This window comes from Physeter macrocephalus, chromosome 4, assembly GCF_002837175.3.
Source record: "Physeter macrocephalus isolate SW-GA chromosome 4, ASM283717v5, whole genome shotgun sequence".
Taxonomy (NCBI): Eukaryota; Metazoa; Chordata; class Mammalia; order Artiodactyla; family Physeteridae; genus Physeter; species Physeter macrocephalus.
Genome location: NC_041217.1, coordinates 145,801,312 through 145,817,996, shown reverse-complemented (window position 1 = coordinate 145,817,996; position 16,685 = coordinate 145,801,312). Strand labels below are relative to the sequence as shown.

General features: G+C 43.9%; 2 protein-coding genes across 3 annotated transcripts in view; one reads left to right on the top strand and one right to left on the bottom strand.

Annotated features, from left to right (window-relative positions):
* LRRC41 (leucine rich repeat containing 41) overlaps nt 1-9,002 on the bottom strand; it is an 18,581-nt gene extending 9,579 nt beyond the window's left edge. The window contains exons 1-3 of the mRNA XM_024119594.1: nt 8,761-9,002; nt 5,081-5,167; nt 3,480-3,550 (exon numbers count right to left, since the gene is read on the bottom strand). Of these exons, the coding sequence (XP_023975362.1) occupies nt 3,480-3,550; nt 5,081-5,167; nt 8,761-8,959 (357 nt within the window). The 5' untranslated portion in view covers nt 8,960-9,002. The remainder of the gene's footprint in view (nt 1-3,479; nt 3,551-5,080; nt 5,168-8,760) is intronic.
* On the top strand, nt 8,996-16,685 carry UQCRH (ubiquinol-cytochrome c reductase hinge protein). 2 transcript variants are annotated; one of them, XM_007130507.2, is made up of 4 exons: nt 8,996-9,453; nt 12,658-12,684; nt 13,425-13,583; nt 16,464-16,685. In XM_007130507.2, the coding sequence occupies exons 1-4, from the start codon at nt 9,400-9,402 to the stop codon at nt 16,494-16,496; spliced, it is 273 nt and encodes a 90-aa protein (XP_007130569.1). In that variant the 5' UTR covers nt 8,996-9,399; the 3' UTR covers nt 16,497-16,685. The 2 variants fall into 2 exon arrangements, with proteins under 2 accessions (XP_007130569.1, XP_007130567.1); XM_007130505.3 differs by having other exon boundaries at nt 9,299-9,453; nt 13,425-13,598.

Sequence of the window (16,685 nt, the reverse complement as noted above, 5' to 3'; positions counted from 1 at the left end):
GGCTTCTTTCTCATGAATCAATGCATAAGCAGATAGCAATTCACTGCATTTTATTCCATCACCACCTTGTAGAAGATTCTATGCTAAAACGTCAAAGCTGAAAAATACCTGAGAGATCTAGTCCAAGCCACTTATTTTGTGGACTCGTACACTATAGTTCATACACTGTAGTTCAGACAATGCAAAGTGATTTAAATACTTTCTTTTGGGGGCGAGTAGGGGAAATGAGGCACCACCAAAGAGGTGACATGACATTTGCTTACCAACACAATCAGTCCTTGGCCCATCCACAACGGGCTGGCAGCTCAGGTACTGGTAGGGAAGGAAGAAGTGTGTACAAACTAGGGAGAGCTAAATATTTTCTTGTACTAAACTGTTAGAGCCTGCAAATGCTCATAAACTATATATCGTCCACTGTTTTTCTGATAACAGAAATATTGTTGGTGGAACTATACGGAAGCAAATCAAAAATCATGTGTAAACCAACTTTTTGGAGTGTATATGTATATGTGATGAGCTATAGGTATTTGTGTTTATAACACTGAGACGATTCTGAACAGTTTCAACTGCTGGGCTTTTTTTTTAAACATTACATATCACCACATCATTAAACATTTTTACCACCACGTATTTAAATATTTTTAGAATGACTTTATTAATATTTTGAAAATATGGATGTACTATATTTAATAATTTCTATATTATTGAATACTTAAATTGTTTCTAGCTTTTTATATTAAACTTTGCTGTCATGAACATCTGGAAATAAATCTTCATGAGTATCTCAATTTTATATACCATAAGATATATACTTCTTAAAATTTCTAGTTGAAGAATTTGAATATTTTAAAGACTCTTGACAATTATCACCAGATTGCCCACCAAGAAAGTTGTAACATTTCTGTTCCCACCACCAGCATATTAAAATGCAAGTCCTACCCACCCCTGGAATTACCTTTTAAAACAAAACCAAATTAAAACAAGACTTCACTAATTTAAGAGGTATAATTTTACTTTCCCATTTTTTTAATTATTAATGAGATTGAACATTTTTTACTTTATTGGAGATTTTTGTATATTTTGAAACTTGTCCAAATCTGTATTCATTTTATTCTACTGTTTGCCTGTCTTATCTTCTGTATCCTTTTATTTTGCAAATATTGTTGCAAACATTCTTTTACATACCTTTTAAATTGTATTTATAGTGTTGGTATTTTATGTGGCCAGATGTGTCCATATTTTCTTTTTTGATTCTGCCTATTTACTAGCACTCTCCACCCTGAGATTAGATAACCAGTCACCTTTATTCTTTTTAAAAATTGTTTTGTGCTTTTACTTTTTACAATGTAATCTTTAATCTATATAGAAATTGAGTATATTGTAAAGTGAGGCTCTAACTTTATTTTTTCCAAATGGTTAACCAGTTACTAGAGAACCATTGATTGAATAATCCTTCATTTCCCCATTGCTTTGTCTCCAGAATATCTATTTTATTCTGCAGATCTCTTAATACACATATACACTAGTACTACACAGTTTGAAATACTATTGCTCTATAAGCAATCAGGTACTCTGTCTATCTTGCTCACCACTGTATACCTAGAACCTAGCGTAGTGCCTGGAACTGAATAGTCACTCAATAACTGTCTGAATTTTGAATGAAGTGAAGGTTACTGTTATGCAAAAGTGAGAAGTGGAAGCAGACACCCTCTGGAATGGATATGCTCCAAGTCAGGACTTCTGTGTAGGTGACTGTTAGGCCACCAGGCCTGGGGCTTCCTATATATTCTGAAATACTCTGAGACAAGGAAACAGATAATAAATAGACATTCCTTCCCAGGAAGCTTGAGATAATGGTGGAAAAAGCTTTCTCAAAGAGAAAAGATATTACAGTCTCCATCACACGCTAGTCAACCATACTACTTGGGAGACACTGTGACAAAGTGAATCTCATGTTTCTTTAAAGGTTGCAGGAAGCTGTTGCCGTTTCTTAACATTCTTGTGTCCACTTCTCTTCCTCATAAGGCCTAACTCCTATACATAATGCCTGATAATTTCACTGGGCCTCAATGTCATTATGCTGAACTCCAGGCGTTGCATCTAAATCTGGAAGTGGAAAAGCTGAAGGATGTGGAGCTGAATGTTACTGAACCTAGTGTATCCCCACAAAATAAATCTCCAATTTCTGATAAGAGCTTGTTCTCTTGTCATTTGGCCTCATTCACTATATAAAGCCCAGTTCAAATACTACTTCCTAGGAAAGACTTTCTTAACTCCCTTTCCCTTCAACCTCCTCGCTACACTCGATCATACCACTTGCCCTACCATACATGATGTATTTGTTTGCAGATTTCCCCACTAAACTGATAGTTCCTCAAGATTAGGGATTGTGTCTGTACCTCTAATATTCAGCATAAGATGTGGTATGTGGTAAGTTTGAGTAAATGTTTATTGAGCTCAATCTGTCCTGTCACCTAATTATGGAGCAGTAAAAGGAATTCTGTTTAAATGAGAGCTCCAGTGAGTTATATTTGAACCAATGAATAATAGAATCTTATTATTCTAAGGGCTAAGAGGACCCCTAAAAGTCATCTTGTCCAATATCTCCAACAACGCCGAACTTCTTCTATTGATACAGTACCCTTGTGTCAGGTGGTTATCCAGACTCTATTAAACACTTAGTGATGGGAAGCTTATTACCTCTGGAATTAGCTTGTTTCATCACCAATAACCTCAGAGTTTAAAAATTCTACAGTTTAGCAAAAATTTATCCTCCTTTAGCTTCCACCCAGAACAAGTCTGTTAATCCCTCTTTCAAATATTTCAAGACAGTTCATGTTCCCCAAGTCTTCTCTTTTTCAGGAAAAACATCTCCAGTCTTCCAAATGTGACTCACATGATGTGGCTTTGACTTCTTTCTCCATACTCCAGGGATAGCCTGACCACTGCAGAGTCAAGCAGGTCTATCATCCCCTTTGTCTTTCAGTCTACATTATAGTTACATTAGTTCACACAGCTCAGGATACAGTCATTATATGAATGGCTTTAGCAAAATGTAGACTAAACCCCCTTAATCTTTTTTATTCTAGCTGCTGCTAAGCCAGACCCCTCCACCCACTACCCTGGGGTCATGCAATTAGAATTTTTTAGAGTCAAGTGGAGAGTTGGTTTATTCTGCTAAATTTCATCTTGTTAGGTTTGACCATTGCTCCAGCCCTGTCAAGACCTGAATCCAGGTTCTGCCATCCATTGTGATCACTACCTTTCCCTGTTTTGTGTCACCTGCAAACATGGTGAACAAGCAAGTCAGTGACAAATGTCAAATGAAAAGAGCTTTGTGACAAGCCATCAGAGACCTCTTCCCAAATTCATTCCATGCCTGCCCCTGCACTTTACCAGTACCCAGCTTGTGTTTGTGTGCTATTCCTGCTTTCACTGTGCAAAGTCAGGCCAGAGTTCTACCTGGTGCCTTAACTTACTTCCAAACTGGAAGGCCTTGTCTTCATCAGCTCATCCCATAGTCGGCGCCAAATGGCCTGAGTGGAGAGGCCTGTAGAGAGAAATATCACATTTACTTGGCTGCTCCTTGGTCTCCATGAGTGAAGTACATCAGCCTTTTAATGTCCTTTTCTAGGTTCACAGAAGCAACATGGCAGAGTGGTAAAGAGCACTGGCTCTAACGACAGACTGCCTGGCTTCAAATATCAGCAAACCATAGTCTAGCAGTGTAACCTTGGGCAAGTTACTTAATTTTTCTGTACCTCAGTTTCCTTATCTATAAAATGTAGTTAATAATAAAGCAATTTCACAGAGTTGTTGAAAATATTAAATGAGTTTCTCCAGGTAAAGTGCCTAAGACAGGTGCCTAACCTGCTTGGAACAGGGTTAGTTAGATGAATGTTAGCTGTTAACAGATGTGTCCAATGAGGGGTTTGGGAGGCAGCTTGATAAATTAGAAAAACTAATTCAGAAGATTCAAAAGATCTGGGTTCGGGACTTCCCTGGTGCTCCAGTGGTAAAGAATCCTCCTGACAATGCAAGGGACGTGGGTTTGATCCCTGGTCAGGGAACTAAGGTCCCACATGCCGTGGGGCAACTAAGCCCGCGTGCCTCAACTAGAGGGCCCTCATGCCGCAAACTACAGGGCCCACGCGCTCTGGAACCTGCATGCCACAACTATGGAGCCCAAGTGCCCTGGAGCCTGCATGCCACAATTAGAGAAGAGAAAACCCACAAGCCACAACTAGAGAGAAGCCCAGGCACCGCAATGAAAGATTCTGCATGCCTCAACCAAGATCCCGGGTGCCGCAATTAAGACTCAATGCAGCCAAAAATAAATAAAATAAATAAAAAATGAATTAAAACATTGTCGTAACTGAAGTCTATTTAAAAAAAAAAAAGATCTGGGACTTCCCTGGTGGCGCAGTGGTTAAAAATCCGCCTGCCAATGCAGGGGACACAGGGTTCGAGCCCTGGTCCAGGAAGATCCCACGTGGTGCAGAGCAATTAAGCCCGTGTGCCACAACTACTGAGTCTACACTCTAGAGCCCACGAGCCACAACTACTGAAGCCCATGTGCCTAGAGCCCGTGCTCTGTAACAAGAGAAGCCACTGCAATGAGAAGCCTGCGCAACGCACTAGAGAAAGCCCGTGTGCAGCAACGAAGACCCAATGCAGCCAAAAATAAATAAATTAATTAAAAAAAAAAAAACTTAAAAAAAAAAGATCTGTGTTCAGGAATTCCCTGGCTGTCCAGTGGTTAGGACTTAGTGCTTTCACTGCCGGGGCCTGGGTTCAATCCCTGGTCGGGGAACTAAAATCCTGCAAAAGATCTGGGTTCTATTTGGCTTTGCTATTAATTGTTGTGTGCCTGTGGTTTCTTTTTTATTAGTATAATAGGGATCACATACTTGTTTTGCGTTTCACAGGACATTGAGAAATCAGATAAGAAAATAGGTGTGAGGGTACTTTTTGAAAAGCATGAAGTTCTATGCAGGTATCAGGTGTAATATTTACCTGAAGAACATCATGGTGCCTTGCTTACAATCAGTGACTGAAAAAAAGACAGAAAAACACTCACCTTTCTTGAGGGCAGTTTCCTCAATCCTCTCCAAGTAATATATATTGAGCAGAGGTAAGATGCTTTGAAGTATTGGGCCTGGGAGGGCTACAAAAACCAAACATAAAATTTACTTTTTTCTCCGAGTTGCAAGCATTATTTATCCTACTGGAAAGGAAAACAGAAGGGCAGACTTCTCACTTGACGAGTGGAACTTATAGAAGCTAACCTAAGTTTAATTCAAACTCTGGTCCACTTATCTTCAGCCACTTAGTTGGCAGCTGGAATTTCAGGGGCATGCATGTCTTCAAGGGTGAGATAATCCGACAAAGCAAGCTGATAGGCTCATTTAGGAGCTGGCAGTTCACTTCTGCCCAAGCCTAATAGACCATTCTGCATTTAAAAGGTCCTTTTGAATATGTGTGATTAAAAAAAAAGTCCTTCATAATCTGGGCCCTACTAACTTCTCCAGCTCCCTGCTTTGCCTCCTACACTTCAGCCATACTAAACTACTTTTTTCAGTTACCTAACTCCCTGCTTTCTGCCTGTGCCTTTGTCATGCTGTTCTCTCCACTGGGAATGTTCTTGCCATTTTCAGCATATCAATTACTCATCTTTCACGTATCACATGCCCTTTATTAAGCCTTTCCTGAATTCCCTTCCCACTCTTCCAAACTGGCCACTTCCATCCTTTGGGCTCCCGCTATACCCTGAACTAGCACTTTCCTATGAAGACTAGAAATAATTAGGCTCTATACTCTTAATTCAATATATCTTCAAAACAAAACTTGCTCTTGCTAACTTCCCTAGATCTGAGAGGCATTACAGTACTGTGGCTAAATGGTTTAGTCTCTAGATTGGACAAAACTGGGTGAAATCCTGATTGTACCACTTAATTATGAATTCATGGACAAATTAATGTCTTTGAGCCTCAGTTTCCTCAATTTTAAAATTGAGATAATAATAACTACCTCTTAAGATTGTTGTGAAAATTAAAGGAGACCATGCTCATAATCTTTTGAAGACTATGCCTGTCTATAATCTCACTAAATTTTAGCTCTTATTCTTATCCTGTCAAAAGCATCTCTGTTCTGCCAAGAACAAGTCTTAAGATCTTGATACTTGAGAAAATTCTTTCAAAACTTACATTCCAGGATCTCCTTTTATCTTTACTTATGCAATAACTGACTCTAGATATCCAAGAGCCTAGTACAATTCTTTCTACATAGTAGGTACTCAATGTACCTGCTGAAGAAAAGCATTAATTCCCTATGCTATTATACTAATGTAGTCACTCTACTGCATTCAAGATAAAGTCCAAGTTCCATATCCTGGCATTCAAGGTATAACACACCTATTCTATTCCTCATTATATCCTTTCCTGCTGCCTTTACTCATTTTCCCCTCCTCTCTCTCTACACAAAGAAATGCTAGTGCACTACTTCCAGGAAGGCTTTCCTGGCTGTTAGCCCACACTGAGACCTTCCTCCAAAATAGCATTGCTTAGCAGGCCTCTTACTTGGCCCTTCTAAGAGACCTAGCTTGATTCTGTGTGACTGTCCACCTGGGCTAGGCCCATAGGAGCTCTTCCTCCTCTGTCCATAATGCTCCCCTGTTTAGCCATCCCCTCTCACAGCCACAGGGATTCTCATCCCGTTATTCACAAACTCCTCTGTACCTTTCTCCATTCTTCTTAAGCCAGGCTCTTTCTTGCTTCTTTCCAGCCCATATCTTCAATGCTTCCCCTTCCCAACTTCGGGCCTCCACCCCCGGTCCTCTGCCCTCGTAGCCAGGTTTAGCATTCTGGAAGGTCCAGGCTGACACAGCCAGATCCACTGTACCTTCTTCCACATTCCCCAGGATTTTTCTGAGCCTCCTGCACAGATCCACTGAGACTCTTCTCCCATTGCCCATGAGTCAGCCTGACCCTACTCTTTTTAGCTGTTGGTCCAGGGCCTCCCCGATCCCCTCCCCCTCACTAGGCCTGAGGACTTCTAACAGTCTTCCCCCGGCAGACAAGGCACTTGGGCCTCTTCAGGATTGGTCCCCACCACCACCACCACTACCACCAAGGGCCTTCCTCCATCCCTGGACCTCCTTAACCACTCCACAGCTTTGGGGCTCATTCCTGGAGGCCCAACCCCCCAAACGCCAGGGCCTTTTCTCCACATCGGCCTCCTCACGCGTGTAACCCAAATCCCCCATCCCAGGACATCAAGCCCCCACTCCTGACCTTACACGGGCCTTCCTCCTCGCAAAGGCACCACCACCACCATTCCTGAGGCCTACTCTAGACACCCCCCGCCCCAGGCCCAGGGCCTCCTCTTCTGCCACCCCCTCCCCCTCCCCGGGCCCTCGGCCTGGCCTGCCATCTCCTCACCCAACTTCAGCCCTGGCCTCCGGGCCCCACCCCCTCACACCAGCAGTCAGTCAGGCCCAAGGCCTCCCTCCGCCCTGTGCGGGCAGGCCTACCCCCAGAGCTCTCACTTTCCTCTCTTTTACTCTCACCGTCGGTGCCCAGGTCGCCCACTCGCGCTTTCCTCCTCGGCTGCCAGACTGCGACCAGCGGTACCCACCCCACGGCCCGGCCTCCTGGTGCCAATCCGCCCGCAGGCCTCCCTCCTCCGTTACGCGGCCCACCCCGCCGCCGTACTCCCAGGCCCCCCAGCCGGGCTAGTCAGCTCACCCTCCCAGGCCCTCATCCCAGCGCCCTAGGCCGCCCGCCTCTGCTCATCAGCCTGGGCGCCCTCAACCCAGGCCGGGCCTGGCGGTCTCGGCCGCTCTCAGGCCCGGGCCTCCTTTCATTCCACTCGGACCCAGGCCTCCTAGCGGCGCCGCGCCCCCTCCCAGTTCGGGATCCCCGGGCCGTCGCCCCGCCTGGGGCCTCCGTGGCCCTTCCCGCCTGTCCGTCATTCGCGCCTCCGTCCATTGCTGATCCTCTCCCGGCCTCCCTTAACCCGCTCTCTGGCCCTTCCTCGCCGCTCCGGCCAATCCGAGCGGCCTCCGGCGCTCCGTGCCCTGCCCGTCAGACCGTCTCTCAGTCAGTTTGGCATCCGAGGCCCTGGCCGTCTATTCGCTCCCTCCAGCCCCGGGCAGTCAGACAGGCCTCGGCGCCCCGAGCCTTTCGGCCTCTCCGGCAGCTCCATCCCCTCGCTCTCCAGTCCACTGGCTGCCCTCGCTCAGCGGCTTGGCCTCCGGCGTCTCGGCCCCCGCGGTCTGTCAGGCAGACGCCGGAGGCCCCGCGCCGTCAGTCTGGTTAGGTGGCCCCGGGCCTGGCCTCCTGGCCTCCGTCCGGGCCTCGCAACCTCGGCCCCCGCCCCCAAAAGGGCCACCCCTGACCGTCCGTTCGACATCCAAGACTCCGCAGCCCGGCCCAGCCCGAGTGTCACTTCGGAACCCAGAGCCCGGCTAGTCAGTCCTGCCTCTGTCGCCCGGCCCGCTTCGCCCCAGACCGGGCCTCCTGGCCTCGCCCCCCGCGCCCCCCGGCCAGGCCGCGGTGCGGGTCCACCTGCCGGTTTGGTCTCCGCCTTTACTGTGCCCGGTCCTGTCAGTCACGGAATTCATGCTCCGACCCAAAAGTCTGGCTTCCAGTGCCCCGGGCTGGGCCTTGCTCCAGGCCTCCCGGCCTCGCCCCCCGCGCCCCCCGGCCGCTGGGCCGTCTCCGCTCGTTGCCAGAGGTAGCCCCTCACCCCGCGACTTACCCCACACCCCGCTTTCCAGAACCCCCATATGGGCGCTCACCGCCCGCCCGCACAGCTCGAACAGGGCGGGGGGAGCGCTGGGGCCCGAGGCCGAGCTCTTCGCTGGCGCCGCCTCCCGGGACGTGGCCTCCATGGTCGTTGCCGCCGCTACCTCACAGAACCAGCAACTCCGGGCGCGCCAGGCCTCGGGCGCCGCCATCTTGGGGAGGTGCGCGAGCCCGAGAGTAGCATTCGAGGGCCGCCATCTTGAAAAGGTCAGCAGTTAGGACGGTTCCATCAACGATGTGGGGAAGACTGGGAATTGCGCTAAAGGAACATCGAATACTTCTGCATACTTTCCAAGTCTCTTAGAAGCCAATATTTCAAGTAAATTCCAAGGGTCAACATGTTTGGGTCTGGCGTGACTAAGGGGATAATTCCTTAGCAAATCCTCCTCTGGTGCAAATACCAGCTACCCCCCATTCCCTGCCTCTGAGCAGTAGTACATGCCAATCGGAGCGTGTGTTCGCGACCACGACTAGTCTGCCGCACTTCCGGCCAGATCGCCGGATATCCGCTGAGTGACCCTTACAAGTCCTTCTTGATCCTGAAGTGGAATAGGTGCCGCTGTTGCTTCTCGCGTTGAATCCACAGTCGGACATGGTGCTGGAGGAAGAGCAAAGGATGCTGACCGGGTCTGGAGATCCCAATGAGGTAAGACCAGGCGAGCGACTCGACCCTCTTCGTAGCCCTGAGGCTCAGGACCTAGCCCGCCAAAAAACGTTTCCCCTGTAGAGTTTGCAGGGTCGGGAGAGCTGGTTCCCCCTACCCTTACCTGGAGTTCGTCGAGTGACCTTGGGCAAGTAGATGATTAGGCTTTCTCTGGGCCTTGGCTTCCCCATTCTATGAATGTGGTGAAGGTTTAACGAGAGCGAAATGGACTAAACTTTTGTAAAAGCAGTGCCTGTATTTTTAGTCAATCAGATGTTCAGAGCCCCTAGTTTGTCGGGTTTGGGGAGCAAGCGGACCAACCCAGCCCTTGCCTCACCTCGGGTCGGGAATCCTGCCATATCTTCTGTGGAGGTTCCGGGCAGCTGGCCTTAACGCTAGTTTCTGTGAAAACGTGTTTTCTTTTTCTTTGGGTGGAGGGAGGGGGAGGTGTCTTTGGGGACAGTGTGGGGATGTGCGGTATAATTCTGTGATAAAAGAGGGAGCTCTTTCCCTGACTGAGAATGCCAATGTAATAATAATTTATTGGCTGCTTAACGATTCCAAGTGCTTTGTATGTACTAAATCATTTAAGCCACACAGTAGTCCTGTGAGGTAAAGTATGAGGTACTCTTAGTGTTGCCATTTTACATTTGAGGAAACAGGAATAGAGAGGTTAAATATCTTGTCTGAGGACACACAGCTAGTAAATATTGGAGCCAGGAATTGAACCCAAGCAGCATGGTTCCAGAACCAAGACTTCGCCACAGTGTTAACATAGTTTTACAGAAGCCAGCTTGTTTTTTGTCTCCCATCATATTTCCTGTCTTTTCTTTGTTTTCTGGTCACTTCCCGACATCTGTGGGCTCAGAATAGTTGGAAACTAGTTTATCCCATAATTTTTTCTAGTCTTATTATCAGAAAGAGGACCAGAAAAAAATGGAGCCAGCCTCAGGAAGTTCAGCTGGAAGTATACCAGAAAGTTAAGTAGGGCTCACCACAGCAGTAGATGAGGGAAAAGAAAGTAAACAAGTAGTCAATTTTAAAATAAGAAAACTGAAGTTTGTTATGAAGAACCTGTTCCTCTTGGAGACTGAATCTTTTTATGTAGTGTGACCTTGGTTTTTCTCATTCACATGAAGTAGTCCATATTCAGACTTGTATTTGGATTTGTTTTCCCAAAACATGCCATGATACTTTTGTCACAAAATTATCAAAGACATAAAATGATCAGTGTAGTAGCATTGCTAATAGGGAAAGGATATAAAGGTCTTGCTTCTAGGATGCTAATTCCCGGTTTCTAACTCAGGCAGAATGTGATATCAGTTTTCTGGAAAAACTTTATTCAGGATGAATTTTTTAAAGAGCAAGGTTAAGAAACCTTGTTTAATGGAAAACTAGAATTTTACCTCCTAAGTAACATCTTCATGTTTAGAAGACACCTTTGCTAATTGTAAGAATAAGTAGCCTGGGTTACAGTTGAACCTGCCCTACCGCTCACTCCCAGCTTTCATGAGCTTTGGTCCCTTCACTGAAGGTCATGGTAGAGAATGGGGCAGATTGTATTGGAATTTTGAAAACAAAGTGAAGGATCTCTGAGCTAGTTCTTTTTTTCTGTATGTATACCATTTCTTGCTCTTCCCCCAAATGTGGACACATGCATGCACAGTCAGGCAAATGCCTTACTTTTGAGAGGTTGAGTTACTGATCAGACTATGCTAAGCCACAGATTTAGGCCTATGCTGTTGCTCCCAAGGGTAATTTTTTTTACACTGCTCCTCTTGGAAGGTTGTGCACCTGAATCAGGAGTAACAGGTAGGGCCTGATGTTTTCAGGCTTGTGAATGGAGTTGTGTAGACCTTTGGTGCACTTATGTTGATAGTCTACTTAGTGTCCTGGGAGCTCAGCAAGCCAAAAAGCAGTGACTGAAACTATCTTTAGTTAAGCTCTGGCTAAAGTAGAGTTTAGGTTTGGCCATTTTCATGTTCCCAATTCAAGTTCAGAGCCAAGGGAAAAAAAAAATGTTAGCTTTCTTCCTAACTTGGTTTGGGGTGTGAGGATTAAATTTAGCTATTTCTGGTGATATTGGGACCTACCAGAATTTAGAATAAAATACTTAAGTTATGCAGATTCCATATGAACATCTGACAGCTTGAATCTTTTTTTTTTTTCAGAAAAAAATAAAACATTTAATGAGCATAAATATATTACATATACACTACAGATACAGTTAGGTATTACATATAGCATAGTATTTGCAAAATCTATACATTAAAATTGATATGGCAGTTTTAATATGACAGCTTGAATCTATATCAGAAAATGTTTAATAAGTGTTTGTTATTCCTAAACTGGGAGCCCCTTAAGGGACTGTTGTGATGAATCAAATCATTACAGATATGAAAGTGCTTATAAACGTTAGAGTGTTGTGCACACTTAAGTTTGTTGCTGATGAACGTGAAATTGTGTGTCCTTGTTGAAATATACCCAGGACTTGTTTTAATCAGGTAGAGTAAGGTTACAAACATGGAGACAACTTTTTTTAAAAATTTAAACTACTTTATAATTTATTTAAAAATAATTTAAATTGTATAATTGGTAAAAAGTTGTTTATATATAAGTGGCCCTATCTAGAATGATATTTATCACCCTTCTTCAAAGCATGACTAAGGTGAGACAACTGTTTTTGGAAGAAGAGTTTATTACTTATAGTTCCCAAGAGAAGGGGCAGGCCATACCACCCAGGGCCACATGGGGAAGGGCTTGGATCAATCAGGAGCAGAAGGAAAAAGGAATGAGTGAGGCAGGATAGGTGTGCTCTAGCAAGTTTAAGAGTGGGTAATTTCGTGGTGGGCTCTGGGCTTTGGGCTGGTCCCTGTTTGTTTGACACTTAGCCCTGATGTGATTAGTGCAGGGGCAATAATTGGTTTAGTGTAGGAGAGTTAGAGAAAGGTGGTTGGTGAGGAGGGTTTTGGATTGGTTGGTTTGCATATGAAATGCGTGCCCCCAGGCAAGTTGTTTGCTAACTCTTGTTAGCAAGAGGGGCTGTCTCCAGGATTAGCAAGTCTCCTAAAACATCAAATCATCATAAAATACAGAAAATATAAAAAGATTAATAATGTCTATCCTCAGTGATTACAACATCAATATGATTGGGAATATATGTGTTATAAAATTGCTGCTGACATTAATTTTGTTTTCATTTTGTAGGAAGAAGAGGAGGAGGAGGAATTAGTGGTAAGAGCTGTCTCAGGTTTGGAACCTTCTCAGTAAAAGAAAGTTTGAGTTTCATGAAACTCTAAGGGCAATTTAAGGAGTCTTGACACCTTAGAGAGAATGGGAGTGGAAAAATCCTTTAATACCTCCTGTACAGTCTTTGGGGGGCGTGTGGGCCTGGGAAGCTGAGCCTTTTCTGGGTTTGGGGCTTCTCTGGTCATGGTATCAGGGAGCAGAGTAGCATCTTGAAGGCCTGGTACTCAATCATATGCTATTTGTGGTTTAATAAAAATTCTAGAAGGAACCTTTCTTAGATTGTCCTTCTCCACGTAACATTGCCTTTCTAGCTGGGCAGCTGGGGTGCATAGGCCTGGTTGTCAGACGAGGGGAATTGAAATTCACAGACATTACATATCCCAAAATGCTGTGTTAACAAGTAAGGCCTCCTATAGATCTACTTCAAGTTTAGCCAGGTTTCCTTTACCACCTTGTTTTTCAGATAGGACTGAGGCTTTCAGTGCATACTGGCAACCCTGGAAGGCAGGAATGTGAAACTTTCCCCTACTACTTAGCATCAGAATTGAATGGGAGACCCCATTCTGCCATTTCTGGCGGCAGTGTGGCTCTGCCAGCTGGCCTTCTGCACGGTAATTCAGAGGCAGCACCTTGGTTTGGTGGTTGTATTAATCAAAGCTTATGGTGTGTGGGTTTCCTAAAACCCCCATTTTGGTTTTCTGTGTGTGTGTGTGTTTCTCATTCAGGATCCCCTAACAACAGTGAGAGAGCAATGCGAGCAGCTGGAGAAATGTGTAAAGGCTCGGGAGCAGCTAGAGCTCTGTGATGAGCGTGTATCCTCCAGGTCAGAGACAGAGGATTGCACAGAGGAGCTCTTTGACTTCTTGCATGCAAGGGACCACTGCGTAAGTCAGCCTAAGGTCAGGAAGGGGAAAGCTTACAGTGGCCAGGGAAGACTTGGTGCTGACCACCTTTTCATCCTAGGGGTAGGACAGTGCTGAAACTGAGGCGAAGAGAAGAGAAGTGATGTTCTAATTTACACTGCTAAACAGTGGGGAAACTGGATTTTGTATTTTTAAGTACGAAAGGCTACTCTTTAAAATAATTTATATCCTCTGGTGTGTCTTGTACATAATAGTTGGTACAAAAGTTGTTTTTTTTTTTTTTTTTTAAGTAAACTTGTGTTTGACTCCCTTACATATAACAGTAAGATATTTTAATAAATTACAGGGTAGGCAAAGTTCAATATGATTGCTTATGTTAAAACTGATTGGGTGGCTAATAAGCATATGAAAAGATGCTTAACACCATTAGCTCTTAGGGAAATGCAAATCAAAACCACAATGAGATACCACTTCATACCACAAGGAAGGCTATAATCAAAAAGATAGGGAGGGCTTCCCTGGTGGGAAGAGAGTCCACCTGCCTGGTTCGTGCCCCTGTCTCTGTCCCAGGCCGGGAAGATCCCGCGGCTGGGCCCGTGAGCCATGGCCGCTGAGCCTGTGCGTCCGGAGCCTGTGCTCCGCAACGGGAGAGGCCACAACAGTGAGAGGCCCGCGTACCACACACACACAAAACAAAGATAGGGAGAAATGGGTGAAGGGGGTCAGTAAATCAATAAACTCCCCACTAGTTTACTAGTTTAAATAACTAGTAAAATAGTTAATGATCTCCACTCAGGCAACTTTCATAATTTATGCTTCAGCAATCCCAATTTAGGTATTTTGTTTTAATTCTATAATATACAGTGCAAACACACAAATGTACATGTACACATACTCATACACAGGCTCATATTAAACACATTGTGATAGTTAAGGAAAAAATTTTTTTTGTTTGGTTTTTTTTCTGGCTGCACCATGTCGCTTGCAGAATCTTAGTTCTCCAACCAGGGATTGAACCTGTGACCCCTGCAGTGGAAGCACAGAGTCCTAACCACTGGACTACCAGAGAATTCCCTGGAAAATTTTTTTTATAAAGACAAAAATCCAACTGAAATCATACTGTCTAGAGATTACCACATTTTCTGGTATATACTATCAGATTTTTAAACAAAAATGAAATCATAATAAACACATTTACATGTAAAATATTATGAAGAGGCATTATATTCCTTTCCATAGATGTATATTCATATTTTATCCATCCTCTGGTCTATATACAATTATTCATACAACTTTTTTTTTCAACATGATTTTAGTGGAAAGAGGGAACATTTATATACAATTCTCCATATCATGAAAAAAAATGTGTTGGTGATGTGGAAAAACTGGAAACCTCTTATACACTGCTTATGGGAATGTAAATTGGTACAGCCCTATGGAAAAGTCTGGCAGTTCTTCGAAAGGTTAAACGTAGAGTAACATATGACCCGGCAATTCCACTCGTAGTTATATACCCAAGAGAAATGAAAACATCTCTACACAAACTTATATACAGATATTCATAGAAGCATTATTTGTAATAGCCATAATTGGAAACAAAACAACTGATAAATGGATATATAAAATGTGATTTATCCATATAAAGGAATATTATTTGGCAATAAAAAGAAATAAGTACTTTACTCAAAAAATTAAACATAGTATCATATGATCCAGCAATTCCACTTCTTGGTTTACACCCAAAAGAATTGAGACTCTGTTCAGGGACTTGAATAGATATTTGTGCATACATGTTCATATTCATAGCATTCACAATAGCCAAAAGGTGGGTGCAACCTAAGTGTCCATTGGTGGGATGGATAAACAAAATTGGTATACACATATAATGGAATATTATTGAGCCTTAAAATGGAAGGAAACTGACCCATGCTATAACATGGGTGAACCTTGAAAACATGCTAAGTGAAATAAACCAAACACAAAAGAACAAATATTCCATTTATATGAGGCATCTAGAGTAGTCAGATTGATTGAGACAAAATTGAATAGTAGTTGCCAGGGGTTGGAGGGAGGGGGAAATGGGAATTATTATTTAATGGGTATGGAGTTTCAGTTGGGAAAAATGAAAAAGTTCTGGACAATGTGAATTACTTAATGCCACAGAAATGGATAGTTTAAAATGGCTAAAATGGTATATGTTATGTTATTTAAATACTTTTATGAGGCAACACTAGGTTAAGATCTGGGAATGAGACAAGCATAGTCCCGTTCTACAGAGTTATAAGCCAGCAGAGACAGAAGTAGAACAGTTAGTAAACTGGTAAATCTCTTGGGTGTAACCTCAGGATGGCCTTTACTGACCCTTCTATTTAAAGTTCCTATTCCCTCCCCCTGCCCCTATTTTATTTTCCTCATAGCATTTATCACTATCAGAAGTATATATATATTATATTTCTCATTGTTCTCTAAGTTCCAGGGGAGACAGAGGTATTGTCTTGTTCACCGTTGTGACTCACTCAGCACCTAGAACAGTATCTGGCATATAGTAGATGTTTTATAAATATTTGTTGAATTAATAAGCACTGTGATATGGGAGGCATAAGTTTCTGTGGGGAAGACAGGAGGGACAGGAGCTTGTTAGAGACAGCTTGCAGGAAATAACATGTAGTTTAGATTTTGAAGGAAAATTAGAAAATGAAAAAGTGAGAAAGAGAGTTCTGGTTAGAAGGGAGCTAGGATTCAGGTAATTGAAGGGCGTTCACTAGGGCTCATGAAGGGTGTGGGGGTGTCAGAAGGCAAGTGGTGGGAGGAGAGGCAGTACTGTTCCAGGTTATGAAGGCCCTTGTAACTCATGACATTAGAGATACGAGTTGATGACATCCTTTTCTTTCCCCCATCTAGGTGGCCCACAAACTCTTTAACAGCTTGAAGTAAGTGTGCAGATTCGTTCACCCCAGCCTTCATCACCCGGGCTTCGAGATATTTCCTTATGGTTTTGAACATGCCATTTGTTTCTTATTTGTATAACTAAGTTCACGTGAACCTCAAGGATTTTTGGCTTAGGCAGGTAGCTTCTGTGTAATTATCAATGATTCCATCTTAATAAAGTCCAGTGATCAGCAA